Source organism: Physella acuta, unplaced genomic scaffold, assembly GCF_028476545.2.
Source record: "Physella acuta isolate Inbredline_101_S28 unplaced genomic scaffold, ASM2847654v3 ptg000215l, whole genome shotgun sequence".
NCBI classification, from domain to species: Eukaryota; Metazoa; Mollusca; class Gastropoda; family Physidae; genus Physella; species Physella acuta.
In genome coordinates, this window is record NW_026731734.1 from 233,973 (window position 1) to 248,992 (window position 15,020).

Below are 15,020 nucleotides of genomic sequence, written 5' to 3' on the forward strand. Positions count from 1 at the left end.
TGGGGGTGGGTTGGGGAATTATGTGGTCATGTAATGTGGTGGGGGTGGGTGGGGGGGATTATGTGGTCATGTTGTGTGGTGGGGGTGGGTGGGGGAATTATGTGGTCATGTAATGTGGTGGGGGTGGTTGGGGGAATTATGTGGTCATGTAATGTGGTGGGGGTGGTTGGGGGGGATTATGTGGTCATGTAATGTGGTGGGGGTGGGTGGGGGTAAATTGATGTTGTATTTTGAGCTCCGTGAAAATCGTTTTACTTGATAGGATGACTATGAGAATCAGTGCTCAACTATTTCTATGACGACGGTGTGCAGTAAGATTCTATGGTTTGCATGATCCATGACCCAGCTACACCAAGTTCTAAAATAAGTTTCCACTTGTATTAATTTTCCAACCAATGTTTTTTAAGTGAGTCATACTGAATTATGCCATGCTATATTTTAATGATTTGTCGCAGTGGATTGTATCCCGCTGCGCCCCCCCCCCCCCCCCCCCCCATCCAACAAGTTTTAATGATTTACTATATTTTTTATTTTGTTTTCCTGGTAGTTTCAAACCAGTCACGCATGATATATTCATGCAAGCACTACCTGCCATTCTCTACATTCCAGTGAGTTTGTATGGAACAGCTTCAAGAACTCTATTACTGTTCCAGTGTTGCTTAAATCGATTGTGATTGCATTGTGGTAATTTGATATCAATGAAATAACTTTTTTTTTAAAGCAGAGTTACAGGAACTTGTTGCGGTTGTGAGTTGTTTGTCTTATAACGTTGATTCCTGCCTTACAAAAAGGCGGCAATACATCTAAATATTTTCTTTTAAATTTTATGTTAAAGTATAACTACATCCTTATTGGGTTTTTTTTAAAAGTTATTTCAACCCATTCCTTGTTGTAACATATATTTAATATATCTCTAGGACCGCAAGCAGAGGCGTAGCAACCCATTCCGGCACCCGGGGCGAACTATCAACTCTGCGTCCCCCCCCCCCTCCCGTGTATATTGTTATTCACATTTGGAAAAAGCGCCCCCTAAGTTGTATAGTTAATCATACTGGTAAATCCCCCCACCCCCCAAATTAGGCAAGGTCGGGGGCGATTTTTACCAGTCACTATCCCTTAAAGGTTTTTATGTAAATGTCAAACAATTGATGTTAAAAGCAGTTAAATAAACCCGTGAAGCCAAGTAACAGTCTACTTTTTTTTTTACTTGGACTGCGTATAATTAAGTGATGCGGCTCGAAATGAAGTTTATATTTTTATTTTTAACCTACCCCGTTAGTCGCCCCCTGAAGGTCGCAACCGGGGCGGCCGCACCACCCACCACCCCTAGTTACGCCTCTGACCGCAAGCTGTCTACACATGAAATAAGACAAAACCTCAGGACACGGAAGACAGGAGCTGATAAGATGGGCCGTGTCTAGGAAGTTACCTGGTAGGGTTTTCACAGAGGTAGAACAGATTACAGTAATTGTAGCTTTGTCTGACGCGGCATGCGTACACTACACTGGGGATTAAAAGATTAGTGATTATAAGATTATCGCCAGTTAAGCGGGGTGACAGGTTTTGTTGAAGACACAACGCGATCATTTCATGGGTTGACTTGAGTATTTTCTTTTTTTGTGTGTTGTGTGTGTTGTGTGTGTTGTGTGTTTTGTGGGATGTGTGGGTTGTGTGTATTGTGTGGGTTGTGTGTGTTGTGTGGGTTGTGTGGGTTGTGTGTGTTGTGTGTGTTGTGTGGGTTGTGTGTGTTGTGTGGGTTGTGTTTGTTGTGTGGGTTGTGTGGGTTGTGTGGGTTGTGTGGGTTGTGTGTGTTGTGTGTGTTGTGTGTGTTGTGTGGGTTGTGTGGGTTGTGTGTGTTTTATTGGAAGGGTGTGTAAAGCAGTGTTTCTTTCAGACTTTTTTTCTCAGAGGTGGGGATGAAGGACACTTGAAACTATCGGATGGGGGGAGGGGGCGGACACTGTAAAAGTATATATTTTCGAAAGCCTCTGCCCAACCAAGAACAAACTACAAAGCAGTTGTTTGATTTTGGAGTTGTCTCTTCTAAGTGGCTGTCCCCATCTATCGAGCCTCACCTGCCCGGGGGTTCAGTCAATGCAATTCTCTGAAATGATGCATGCGGCTCAACTATTAGGCTAAAATTTCCTCAGGAAGTTTCTTAGGTCACTAGATCTGTTTTTCTGAAACGGGGTAATAGGAATCGACTATTAGGCTTAAAATTACTTATTCTGCCGAGGTCACTAGATTTTTTTTTTCTCTCTTTAATGGTGCATTAGGCTAAAACTACACCAGAGAACCTGCTTGTGGCAATCGCTATAAGCCACGACATGCTTTGCGTGACACGAGAATTACTGAATGGGTAGCACGCATGTCACACTCAATACAGCATGATTTTATCACATAAAGCGGGTGACCACCACTTGCATGCCCCACTATAAAATGATTTAGGACTTAGGTCTCCTGATTATGATAATACTATAAATGCATGAAACTTTAGTAGGAAAAGATTATCAAAGAAGAATCGATGATTAAGTCTGAACACGTCCCTGTTGTAGAGGAAAATGACTGAGTTCGATCTGCTGATAAAATCACATGAAATGACCATGCATTGAGAACCACTGATTAAAACTATCGATGATTTGAATATTTCCATGATTTACAGTACTCTCTTATCGACGTGTAAACATCGCCTTGTAACCCTCTGTCCATTAATAACAAACTCACGACATTGCACGCCATTTGATAACATTTTTAACCAATAAAAAAATCATAAATTTAAGTGTTTTTAAATGCATAAATTTACATATCAAACTCATAAACAGCATTTTGTTTTACAGTTCGCTCACATTTTATCAGCTACCCTACCGAAGTGAAACACGCTATGATTATTAAAAAGTCGTCATTTTTCTACACTAGTCAAGACACCGATCGATAACTATCGAAATATGATCGATTTTCAAAGCTAATCTATTCTACAATCACGTTTGCTATTTTTTTTTTATAAAACGTGTATAAAAATGAGTTTAATTAGAATGTTTTTTTATTTAATTATAAAAATCCTTAAACGTTTAAAACACTTCAAATCTGTTTTTGGAGACAAATTTTACTGACGTGTGCATTATGCTTATGGTAAAACGTAGGAATATGTAGACCAAAATAAGGTCTTATGATCTGATCTGTAGTTGGTTGATGTGTGGTAGGTTCTACTTGCCCACAGCCGCGGACCTTCTCGTATACTTAAAGACCTTCTGCTGTACAATGTCGCTGAGAAAAATGTCCTGACCATCTTTAGAGACGCACAGGGCGTGTATCAGAGAGGGACCGCTGCTGGACACAGCCTAGGGGTGGACAGTTGAGGGAAAGACACATTTTAGGCGCTACTGTTAGTGGAAACATTTTAGGGGGGGGGGGGGGGCTGGAGCCAACCACCCCAAACCCTACCTAAAGACAGGGCCAAGCCCCCAACTCTACCTAAAGACAGGGCCAAGCCCCCAACTCTAGCTAAAGACAGGGCCAATCCCCCAACTCTATCCAAAGACAGGGCCAATCCCCCAACTCTATCCAAAGACAGGGTCAAGCCCCCAACTCTAAAAGACAGGGTCAAGCCCCCAACTCTACCTAAAGGCAGGGCCAAGCCCCCAACTCTACCTAAAGACAGGGTCAAGCCCCCAACTCTACCTAAAGGCAGGGCCAAGCCCCCAACTCTACCTAAAGGCAGGGCCAAGCCCCCAACTCTAAAAGACAGGGCCAACTCCCAAACCATACCTAAATACAGAGCAACCACCAACTTACTAAAAGACTAAGACAACCCTATGGAGCCAACCACCCCCAACCTTACCTAAAGACAGGGCTAACCCCCAACCCTACCTAGAGAGTTAGCCAACCACCCCAAACCTTACCTAAAGACAATGCTAACCCCCATCTCTACCTATAGACTTAGCCAACCATCCGCCAAACCTGCCTAAAGACGGGACCAACCCATAGGTAAATCAGCTCAACCTTGACCTTACCGGTGTTATCTGCGACCAAGCTTCCTTTCTATTGCCTTCAAGGTCATATGTAAACGCACGCGGAGGGTACACGAGCTGGCCTCCTTCTGAGTAAGCATCGCGGGAAATCTCACCCGCGGATATGACGTCATTTCCTGCAATCAGAATCACATACTCAATGTCAGTAATTGATGTTTTAATTTAATTCACCTATTACTATACATAAACACGCCTCCACCGGCCCTTGATTAAGATAGATTCTCATGAAAGAAATCAATTTGTCATGCAGCGTTTGTAAACTCTGAGCTAGCTAAACTCTGTCAGCAGTAGAAATGTTGGTCTTTGTGTAGATTTTACCTACACAAACAAAACTTCAACACACCTGCCTGGTTGTAGTAGATAGAAAACACCTTGCCCGTCTCGTTAAATCCTATCAACGTCCTATTGAAGGTACCGGTACTGAGTTCGGCTGAGTTCCCGGCGTTGTAACACAAAGCTCTAAAAGAGAATTGGAATGTGTGTGTGGATACTTTTAAATCATGACTTATAGAGGTTTAATAAACAAATTGGAATGTGGATACTTTTAAATCATGACTTATAGAGGTTTAATAAACACATTGGAATGTGGATAATTTTAAATCATGACTGATAAAGGTTTAATAAACACATTGGAATGTGGATAATTTTAAATCATGACTTATAGAGGTTTAATAAACAAATTGGAATGTGGATACTTTTAAATCATGACTTATAGAGGTTTAATAAACAAACTGGAATGTGGATAATTTTAAATCATGACTTATAAAGGTTTAATAAACAAATTGGAATGTGGATACTTTTAAATCATGACTTATAGAGGTTTAATAAACAAATTGGAATGTGGATAATGTTAAATCATGACTTATAAAGGTTTAACAAACAAATTGGAATGTGGATAATTTTAAATCATTACTTATAGAGGTTTAATAAAAAAATTGGAATGTGGATACTTTTAAATTATTACTTATAGAGGTTTAATAAACAAATTGGAATGTATGTGATGACGCTAGTTTAGGTCGGAGAGGTCAAGTAGAAGTTAATAGAAACAGGCTATAGCTAGTTGGTTAGACAGACCAATGAAATACAGGAGCTGACTGGTCACGTGGGACGGTCAGCTGACCACTGAAGCGTGGATCAGCAGTTAGGCCAGGAAGTTAGAGATAGGAGGTACCGTCAGAGTAAAGATGTAGAGAATTAGATATAGTGTTAGCGATGGTCAATGGCGTGTGTAGTTAGTAGAGTTAGTAAACAGTAGATAGTTTAGGTTAGGTAGATAAGGTAGGAAGTTGATTGTGTAAATTGTAATAAAGAAAATTATATTTTGACTTGAACTTGTGTGTTGGATTTTCATCATCTTCATCACCCCCACTCTCACATTTGGGTGGTACTACATTTCCCCACCCTCATAACTGGCGGAAGATCTTCTATTCACCCCCACCCTCACAATGTGTGTGTGTGTAAATAATTTTAAGTCATGACTTATAAAAATTTAATAAACAATTTGGAATGTGTGTGGATAATTTTAAGTTATTACTTAAATTATTTTTAAAACATCTTATGCTTATTTTGAGCACCTTTATTCTAAAAGCGGTATAACGCATAGACAATAGCCTTCACCAGCGATCGAACAATACCTGTTTTTACCTGCTATGCTCCCGATCGGCCACACAAATCAGATCAAGGTGATCGATGTAGGTGAGACTATGGGGTGTATCTAGGGTGAACATCGTGAGGTTGTCTGCAGTTTCACATCACACCCAACATAGCCGAGAGGAGGGGGAGTGTAGCCAATTAATTAGAGATCGATATTGATTCGTATTGATCTATCAGTGTTTCGTTCACAACATATCAATAAGTGTTCATGAATAATAACTAGAGTTGGGTCAAGCTGATAGCTAATGTAAGCAAGCTTTGGGCGAGAGAGAGAGAGAGAGAAAGAGAGAGAGAGAGTATATCAGTCAATAGTGGGTCATTGTTCGTTGATTTAGGCAGTCAATCATGGGACCTAGTTCATTTAGGCAGTCAATTGAGGGACCTAGTTCATTGATTTAGACAGTCGATCGTGGGACCTAGTTAATTGATTTAGGCAGTCAATAGTGGGTCATAGTTCGTTGATTTAGTCGGCCAATAGTGGGACCTAGTTCATTTAGGCAGTCAATTTAGGGACCCAGTTAATTGATTTAGGCAGTTAATCGAGGGACCTAATTAATTTACGCATTCTATTGTTGGACATGGTCTTTGATTTAGGCAGTCAATTGAGGGAACTACTTCATTGATCTATACAATAAACCATGGTTACTAATTCATCGATTTAGGAAATCAATCGTTAGACCTAGCTCATTAATGTTTTGTGATTTTACATTGTAATACTTCAATAATATTTTGCTCACTAGGTTACTGCTTGGAGTATGTTCACAACAAAAACTGACTAATGTTATTTTGATGTTTTACCGGGCCGTATAGCCTTTCACTCAATGATTCCTAACTCCAAACTATAACTTATAATCGATAATTATCAACTTAACTGTTGAAAAAGTTAGAAAATATGTCAAATTATCGACAATTTTCTAGCTGATGGACGTACCGTTGTCAGCTCTGACTCCCCACTGCGTGATAAACCTCCCATCAGATGAAAACTTCAACACTCTGTTGTTGCAGTACCTGTTAGATCAGGCACGGTTAAAACGTGGCTGTTGTCTTTTAAAATGTTTTATATGGACTAAACTCGGTGATAAAACATTTTAAATAATGTACTAATTTTGCTTACAGTGGGTGCCTGGTTTAATACACATACAAAGACTGTTTTTAAAAAATGGGAACACTTTCCAGTAGACATAGCCAAATATGGTATTAATGGCGTTACTCTTACTGCTATATCCTATAAGGGTCAAGGTAATGTTAAAGCTTAAAGCTACAATTAGGGTCATCTTTAGAGATAGGATTCTGAGTCCACCCAGCTCTAATGGGTACCTGACTCACTTTAGGTAAAGTAAAGGCGGTTAAACATAGTGCTGACCACACTATCCATACGTGTGTCGTGGAACACATTAACTCTACTCCACTGTCCTAAGGATCGTAACGTCTGGAGGGAGATTTTTACTTACTTTATAGGGACGGGATTAGCGTTATCTTAACGGCTAGGGATAAAATGCAAGTAGTAGGTTTAATTACTAACTTAAAGCTGATGAAAACTATCAGGAAAAAAATGTATAAAATATCATAAAATAAATAGAAAGACAGTCTTGCCCGTCTGCTACAAAAAAGTCTCCATTTCTGCTAAATGAGACGTCAGTTGGTTTACAGAAATGTAGGTCATCGTTTCCGGGCACAAACTTTTCTCCCAGAATTAAATCAGGAGTGGTCGCCCCTTTCCTGAATCTTAGCACCTTAAGGATTAAAATAATAATCATTAAAAAAGTTTAAAAAAACCCACGTTTTCTGATTGAACTAAAAAGTAGAAAATAAATGCTATACATGACAATAATGCAAGCGATCACTCTACTATAAGCGATGAAAAACGTGGGGCGCCGAAGTAAAAGTTATATTACTATTGATTAGATAATACTATTGACTTTTATTAGGGAGCTTGTAGAGAGTCAACAGTATTAGAAACTGTAAGAAAATCACGGCGCCCCACGTTTTTGATCGCTTATAGTAGAGTGATCGCTTGCATTATTGTCATGTATAGCATTTATTTTCTACTTTTTAGTTCAATCAGTAAACGTGTTTTTTTAAAAACTTTTTTAATTATTATTATTTTCTACTTTTTAGTCTTTGTTTGTTTGCATTAAAATCTCGTAAAAGTTGTATAGCATTAAAGTCTCGTAAAAAGACAACTCGTAAAAAACACGTTGTGTGAATACGTTACTGACTAGAACACATAGATTTGAACCCGTGTCGAGTGGGATAGCAATCGTGTGCCCAACCACTCGACCATATTGTCTCCCCCATACTGGCCACCAGTTGTTACGGTTGTTTGTACACAAACACCGCGTGAACACTACTCAGTAAGCAAAGAGGGAGAGTACCGAACCTTGTTTTCATCAAATTACAGTTACTGGGTTATGTCCCTTTTTCCCCACGTTTTTTGTACAATTATATAGCGGTCTAAAATGATCAATAAAATGTTTCCATGGATCAATTTAGTAATAATAACAATTGAATATTCTATTGTCATCCAAAACAAAGCTTCCCTGAAAATTTCAGCGCGCTAGCTAACTGGGAAGTGCCAGAAATTTCGATCGCAAGATTTGATTGGAAAGACAAACAAACAGAGACGAAAGCAAGTTAAAGAAAACGTGGGAAAAAAACCAAAGTCAATGGGCTAATGTTGATATTACAACATAACAAATTGTATGATTGTAGTTGTGAAAGTAAAGGATAAAAAAACAAAGTCAATGGGCTAGTATTAACAAATTTTATGATTGTAGATGTGGAAGTAAAAGAACTGGCGTCTATGATTTACGCCCCACCTACCTGATGCCGCCCTACATCCGTCACCCAGATTGTGTCGTTAGCGTCAATCTTTAGACCGTGTGGAATGTTGAAGCTGAAGACATTACAAACATAGTGGCATATGTTTCTACTTTCATTTCTTACTAAAACAAATACATTTTTTAACAGAAAAAATACAATATATTTAACAGAAAACGTTTCAACTATCTACTTACAGATAGTTTTATTTCTTCGATTGATCATTCCTAACTAATTTTATATTTTAACAAATTTTTTTGTCAACAAAAAAAAGTGTTAAATTATTTAAAAAATTAAAAAAAAAAACGCAGCCTTGATTTACATGTCGCCACCAAAGCTAGAAATCTTCCTTCCAGTTTTGGGGTCAAGTTTGAATATGGGATCCTTGTGGATGGGGACCTGTCCGAGTGCTGATAGACTGTTGCTGTTGGGCTCAAATAGGCTGGGGATGAAGGATACTAGAGCTATTGCGTTATGTACAAACTGTAAGTAATTTTCAAACGTAACTGACAGTTTATTTTTGTTTAAGGAGGAACGAAACAGGGAATTCTGCTTTTTTTTTTAAATTTTCTGCCTTTTCCATCTATATTTCTCAGTCTGAAATTATTAGTCTCAATACTTTTTAAAAAATGTACTGGTCAGTATAAACTTGTCAGTCCCAACTTGTCAGCCGAACCTTACTCCTAATTGTGTTTGTCTAATGTACACGTCAGTCCAAACTTGTCATTCTAAACTTGTCATTCTAAACTTGTCATTCTAAACTTGTCAGTCCAAACTTGTCATTCTAAACTTGTCAGTCCAAACTTGTCAGTCCAAAACTGTCAGTCCAAACTTGTCAGTCCAAACCTACTCATCCGTCCACGGCCGGTCAGCCCTGTGAAAGACGTAGAGATCGCCCCGTGAGTCCACGTCCACCCCAGAGATCATCCCAATCTCCTGACCGTCTGTGTTGAAGCTGGCGTCTTCCTGGGGTACCTGTATACAATTGAACCAGCTCTATTAGAGCATACCTCAGTTGTGTGGAGATATGGGTAAAGAGGTAGATAGGGTACTTTTATCGCATATTTTCCTCAGCTTTTCCACTTTGTCTGCTGAAGATTGTGCCTTCCTGGAGTACCTCAGCGAACTGGGCAAGCCCTTTTATTATTTATAGTTCACTCGTGAAGAGATGGTATGAGAGAGCTTATACTCCGATTGTCGACATCCTCACAATCCCCTTCCAACCACCCCTCCCCCACCTTGTTAGCTGGGGCTTCCTCCAGTAACTTCACATACATAGACAAGCTCTATCACTTCATTCTTCACTTTAGGAGTGAGTGGACATAAATTAGGGTTGTTGATATTTTAGGAGTGAGTGGACATAAATCAGAGTTGTTGATATTTTAGGAGTGAGTGGACACAAATCAGAGTTGTTGATATTTTAGCATTGAGTTGGCATAAATTTGGGTCATCGATATTTCTTCAACATTTGTAATTTTTTTTTCTAAAGTGAACTCGAGTTAAAATATATATAGATCTAGAACTAAAGGGACACAACTCCGATCTAAGAATGTCTTTTTATAAACTTGGTTATTATAAACCTACCTGCCCAGCCACTGTGTTTACAATTACAGCCAGGTATAGGTGAAACAACATCTTTGTAGGCTTCACTATTAATTGTGTTAAAATTTTCTGTTTGTTTTTGTAATCCTACCAAATTTTTAGTCAACTTTAATCTATGCCACTCTTTATCTGTCTATTAGTTGTTGGTGTTTTTTTTTTTAAATTAAGGTTTGAAAATAGCACATTTAGAAAAGATAAGAAGCTTTAAAACGCTGAGTCATGTTGTGTGTGTTTGGTTAATTTTTTTTTTCTACAGCCTATTTTTCCCCAACAGTTCATAGATTTTTCAATGAGTTCATTTAAGTTCATTACTTTACATTGATTAACACACAACAACCAAACATATCACTGTATGCTGTATGTGTAGAAATCTATCACTGTATGTTGTATGTTATGGTAGCCATATATCACTGTATGTTGTATGTGTAAAAATATATCATTGTATGTTGTATGTTATGGTAGCCATATATCATTGTATGTTGTATGTCTATGGTAGCCATCTATCACTGTATGTTGTATGTTTACTGTAGCTATCACTGTATGTTGTATGTTTATGGTAGTTATCTGTCACTGTATGTTTTATGTTGACTGTAGCTCTCCACCTATCTTTGTATGTTGTATGTTTATGGTAACTAAGTTTTACTTCTTCTTGTCCATGATCTAATCATTGTTCAATCTGTCACAGTCAGCGATATAGACCTATGACGCAAGCTATCCTCTTCACTCCCTCTCGCGACTCGCAGCTCCTCCTCCAAGTCCTGATAACTTCATACTTTTCGTGAATAAAACAGTAGCTTCCTCTCATATATGCTAGTATTATTCGTAGTTTTTGACGAAATTTTCTTTTATTTTAAAATTTTACATAACTTATTAAGAGAGTCGAGTTTGTGTTCAAAAATGAAAACAAAACATAAATATTTTTTTCATTTTTTTTTGTTTTTGTTTCACTGTTGTTCAATAAAATCGATAATTATAATGGACATTTTTTAAAAACTTTACCAAACGAAAACATTTTGTTTGGATAGATCCAAAAATAAATTTGAAAAGAAACGAGTTTATAAATGTGTTGTGGCAAGTTTTAGAAGAGGTTGCTGTTGGAACTACTGCACGCGGTAGGTGTATTTGTAGACGCGGTGTTGGTCAAGGTCAGCTAAAAATAAACCCTGGTCGTCTGGTGACGTACACAGGTCATGGATGAGTGATTCGCCGTACTTAGCGATAGTCTGGGGGAAAACAAATCACATTTAAACGGGGAAAATAAAATTGTTTCACGTTACTAAAATTAGATTTTAGTCTTAATCTTTTTCTTTACAAAGATTTAGTTCAGGTAAATGCATTGGGGTGTGTCGTTTGTTGGGTTAAGTAGGGTTGTGAGATGATAGTCGGAGGGTGAACTAAGTCATGTCTTTGTCCATCCGCTGACCAACACAAAAATTAACACTAGTGCTAATAAAGGTGTGATTTGATCAACGTTCAATATCGACTGACCAACACAAACCGACCAACATCCACTAATCAAAACCTACTGACCCACACACACTGACCCACACACACTGACCCACACACACTGACCCACACACACTGACAACCACACAGTGATCAACACACTGACCCACACACACTGACCACCACACACTGACCCACAACACTCTGACCCACACACACTGACCCACACACACTGACAACCACACAGTGATCAACACACTGACCCACACACACTGACCACCACACACTGACCCACAACACTCTGACCCACACACACTGACCCACACACACTGACCCACACAAACTGACCACAACACACTGACCCACACACACTGACAACCACAAACTGATCCACACACACTGACCCACACACAATGACACACACACACTGACCCACACACTGACACACACACACTGACCACCACACATTGACCCACACACATTGACCCACACACACTGACCACAACATGCTGACCACAACACACTGACCCACACACACTGACCCACACACACTGACCCACACAAACTGACCACAACACACTGACCCACACACACTGACAACCACAAACTGATCCACACACACTGACCCACACACAATGACACACACACACTGACCCACACACTGACACACACACACTGACCACCACACATTGACCCACACACATTGACCCACACACACTGACCCACACACACTGACCACAACACACTGACTACAACATGCTGACCACAACACACTGACCCACACACACTGACCCACACACACTGACCCACACACACTGACTCACACACTGACCCACACACACTGACCCACACACACTGACCACCACACAAAAGACGACCACCATTAATGTTACCGGTGTGATACGGACCAACACATACAACACATACAATAACACACACAACACACACTGACAAACACACTGACGAAAAAACAATGACCAACACAAATAACACAGACTAACCAACAAACTCCACATTTACCAACGTAACACCTCATCAATCAATGTATTTACCTGCTGTACTGTAATAAACCGCGTAGATTTTCCCCGCCTGATTCTGTGGGATAATCGTCCTGTTAAATATACCAGTTGTTCCCCCTATTAGCCCAGCATTGTAGCAATTTGCCATGAGGAACAGTAATTGTACAGTATTTTATTATTATTCTCAGCGTTCTAGTTTAAGTAAACGATAACTCTGTAAACAAACAATACCAGATCGGTTAATTTAACTCCAATAAATTGCTCATGAGCTTATTTTTTATTCTTACTAGGCTTTGTGATGGGGAGAGTGGGTGGGGTTACACGACCGTAATTGATCTACAAGGGAGTGGGCAGATGACGTAGTGATTTAATCCATTTGTCCTGAGATCATTTGTCCTTGAGATATTTTGTCTGAGATATTTTGTCTGAGATATTTTGTCTGAGATCATTTGTCTGAGATATTTTGTCTTAGATCATTTGTCCTGAGATCATTTATCCTTGAGATATTTTGTATGAGATATTTTGTCTGAGATCATTTGTCTTGAGATCATTTATCCTTGAGATATTTTGTCTGAGATATTTTGTCTGAGATATTTTGTCTGAGATACATTTCTTCTGTACATTTTGCAATTATTTTTTACTTTGGTGACATCCCCCATACATGGTGTCACCCGGTGTTGATTTTGCCTGCCTGGCAATGTTCTAAGCAATATGAACAACAAATGCTGAAAGCTTTGTTGTAATATTAAATACAAGTTAAATTTAAGAGTTAAGGAGTCAAGGCCCATCTAGTCAAAGTCCGAGTTACTTCTTAATTAATAGTTACTAGATAAATGTAATATCTAGATCTAGAAATTAGCGTGTTAGTCATGATTTTATTGAATTTCTTTCCCTACATGTTATTTAAGGCATATATTAAATCTACAATTCAATTGCAAATACCAAAAAGAACGTTCAGAAGCTAGCTTGCCCACATTATCTATTAATAGATCTAATATCAGATTATAGTGTAAATATTGTAAGTATACAAGGAAACGGAAACGTGTGCCGAAGGGAGATAATCGCCTCTTCCCCGAGTCCGGTTGTGATATATAGTTTTATTTAATTTTTCATGCTGTTACTTGTTTTTACAAGCTTTTATTTGACTTGCTTCCTCTTTCTGTCGTCAGTCTGTCGTCATAAATCGAAAGGGGCGAGCAAAATTTCGGGCACTTCTAACTGACAGATTCCTTTCAGAGTTAGGCCGTGGGTCAAGACTTAAAGACAATTCAATCTGACATCAATCTATATACTATTAAAACTCAAGCTTGTTTACAAGTTTGTATATTTATTTGTTTATTTGTTGTTGTTTTTTTGTTTGTCCGTTTGGTTACATGAGAACATATGCACTATGTGTAGAACTGTAAAATACGCATTTATGTAGAAAATAATCTTCTATTTTACCAAACACAAATTTATTTAAAGACGTTAATTAATGTATTGATATATTCATTGGTCGATACACCCCTTTAATCATAAAAGTTCAGAACAGACGCATTATTTTCTCAAAATCTTAAAAACTGTCACGGGCTTATTTTTCGTTTGGGCGTAACACCAAGAGACGTCACTGTATCCATCATTTGCGTTTGGAAAATATTTACACCTAGAATTTGCAGGTTGTTTTGGGGTCAAATTATGTTTCTAATATTTTTTTCTCTAGGAACGCATCATTACACTTGAATTGTTTTATTCTAATCTCTTTTTAAACATTTGTTTTCGTACTAAGTAGATCCACACATTGAAAAACGATGATAGCCACCTAGAATTTACTTCCTGGTAAGGATACGGTTGCAACGCATACGATATTAATCTAATCGACATGGCGCAGCCTGCAGTGTGCTATTGTTAACTATTGCTAGTTTGATGGGAAAAGCACAGAGGCGTAGCTAGGGGGATAGGGGGGGCGCCCATGACGCCGACACTGGTGGGGGGGGGGGGGCGAAACAGGTAGAAAAAAAATATTATTTTAAGCTGCAGTTTTGAATTTTAAACAGTCAAAGTAAAGAAATTTAAAGGCTACAAGCGTTTACATACTGATTTAACTGTTTTCTATCTTGATTGTGTAACTGTAAAACATATACCCTTAAGACACAGTGACCGGCAAAAACGGCTTTCCAGCTATTCTTAGATGGAGCGGGGGGGGGGGCTCTTTTTCGCCGACTAAAATGAAGGGATTTACACTGGATTAGTGAGTAGATAACTATTTTAACACTTAGAAAAGAAGCCATATTAAAGCGTATTGTCTAACAGTAAAATAAAAAAAAAAGATTGTGGGTGGGGGCGCTTTTTCTCCGAGATAAATAGGAAATTTTTACACCAGAACGGTTAGTAGATAAATCGTTCAATACTTAAAATAGAAAGCAATTGTATTAACTCTTAATGTACTATTTCACTAGCCAGTTTTGTTAAGAAA

At 38.6% G+C, this 15,020-nt stretch overlaps 1 protein-coding gene across 1 annotated transcript; it reads right to left on the reverse strand.

The window, feature by feature from the left end:
• Positions 1 to 3,177: 3,177 nt before the first annotated feature.
• Positions 3,178 to 10,225, reverse strand: LOC131937622 (putative peptidyl-alpha-hydroxyglycine alpha-amidating lyase pgal-1). The gene is made up of 10 exons (XM_059295180.1): positions 10,086 to 10,225; positions 9,352 to 9,476; positions 8,824 to 8,943; positions 8,505 to 8,577; positions 7,275 to 7,414; positions 6,613 to 6,689; positions 5,673 to 5,766; positions 4,372 to 4,487; positions 4,011 to 4,144; positions 3,178 to 3,338 (listed from the first exon to the last, which is right to left on the reverse strand). Exons 1-10 carry the CDS (start codon positions 10,134 to 10,136, stop codon positions 3,204 to 3,206), a joined length of 1,065 nt encoding a protein of 354 aa, XP_059151163.1. The 5' UTR covers positions 10,137 to 10,225; the 3' UTR covers positions 3,178 to 3,203.
• Between the last annotated feature and the right edge of the window lie 4,795 nt (positions 10,226 to 15,020).

What these genes read in the sequence shown, in the direction of transcription:
- LOC131937622 (XM_059295180.1), bottom strand. Translation starts at nt 10,136, where the DNA reads ATGTTGTTTCACCTATACCTGGCTGTAATTGTAAACACAGTGGCTGGG. An exon ending in CGGATGTAGGGCGGCATCAG is followed by an intron (nt 7,415 to 8,504) that starts GTAGGTGGGGCG and finishes TTAATCCTTAAG; the next exon opens with GTGCTAAGATTCAGGAAAGG. An exon ending in GACTTTTTTGTAGCAGACGG is followed by an intron (nt 6,690 to 7,274) that starts GCAAGACTGTCT and finishes CTGATCTAACAG; the next exon opens with GTACTGCAACAACAGAGTGT.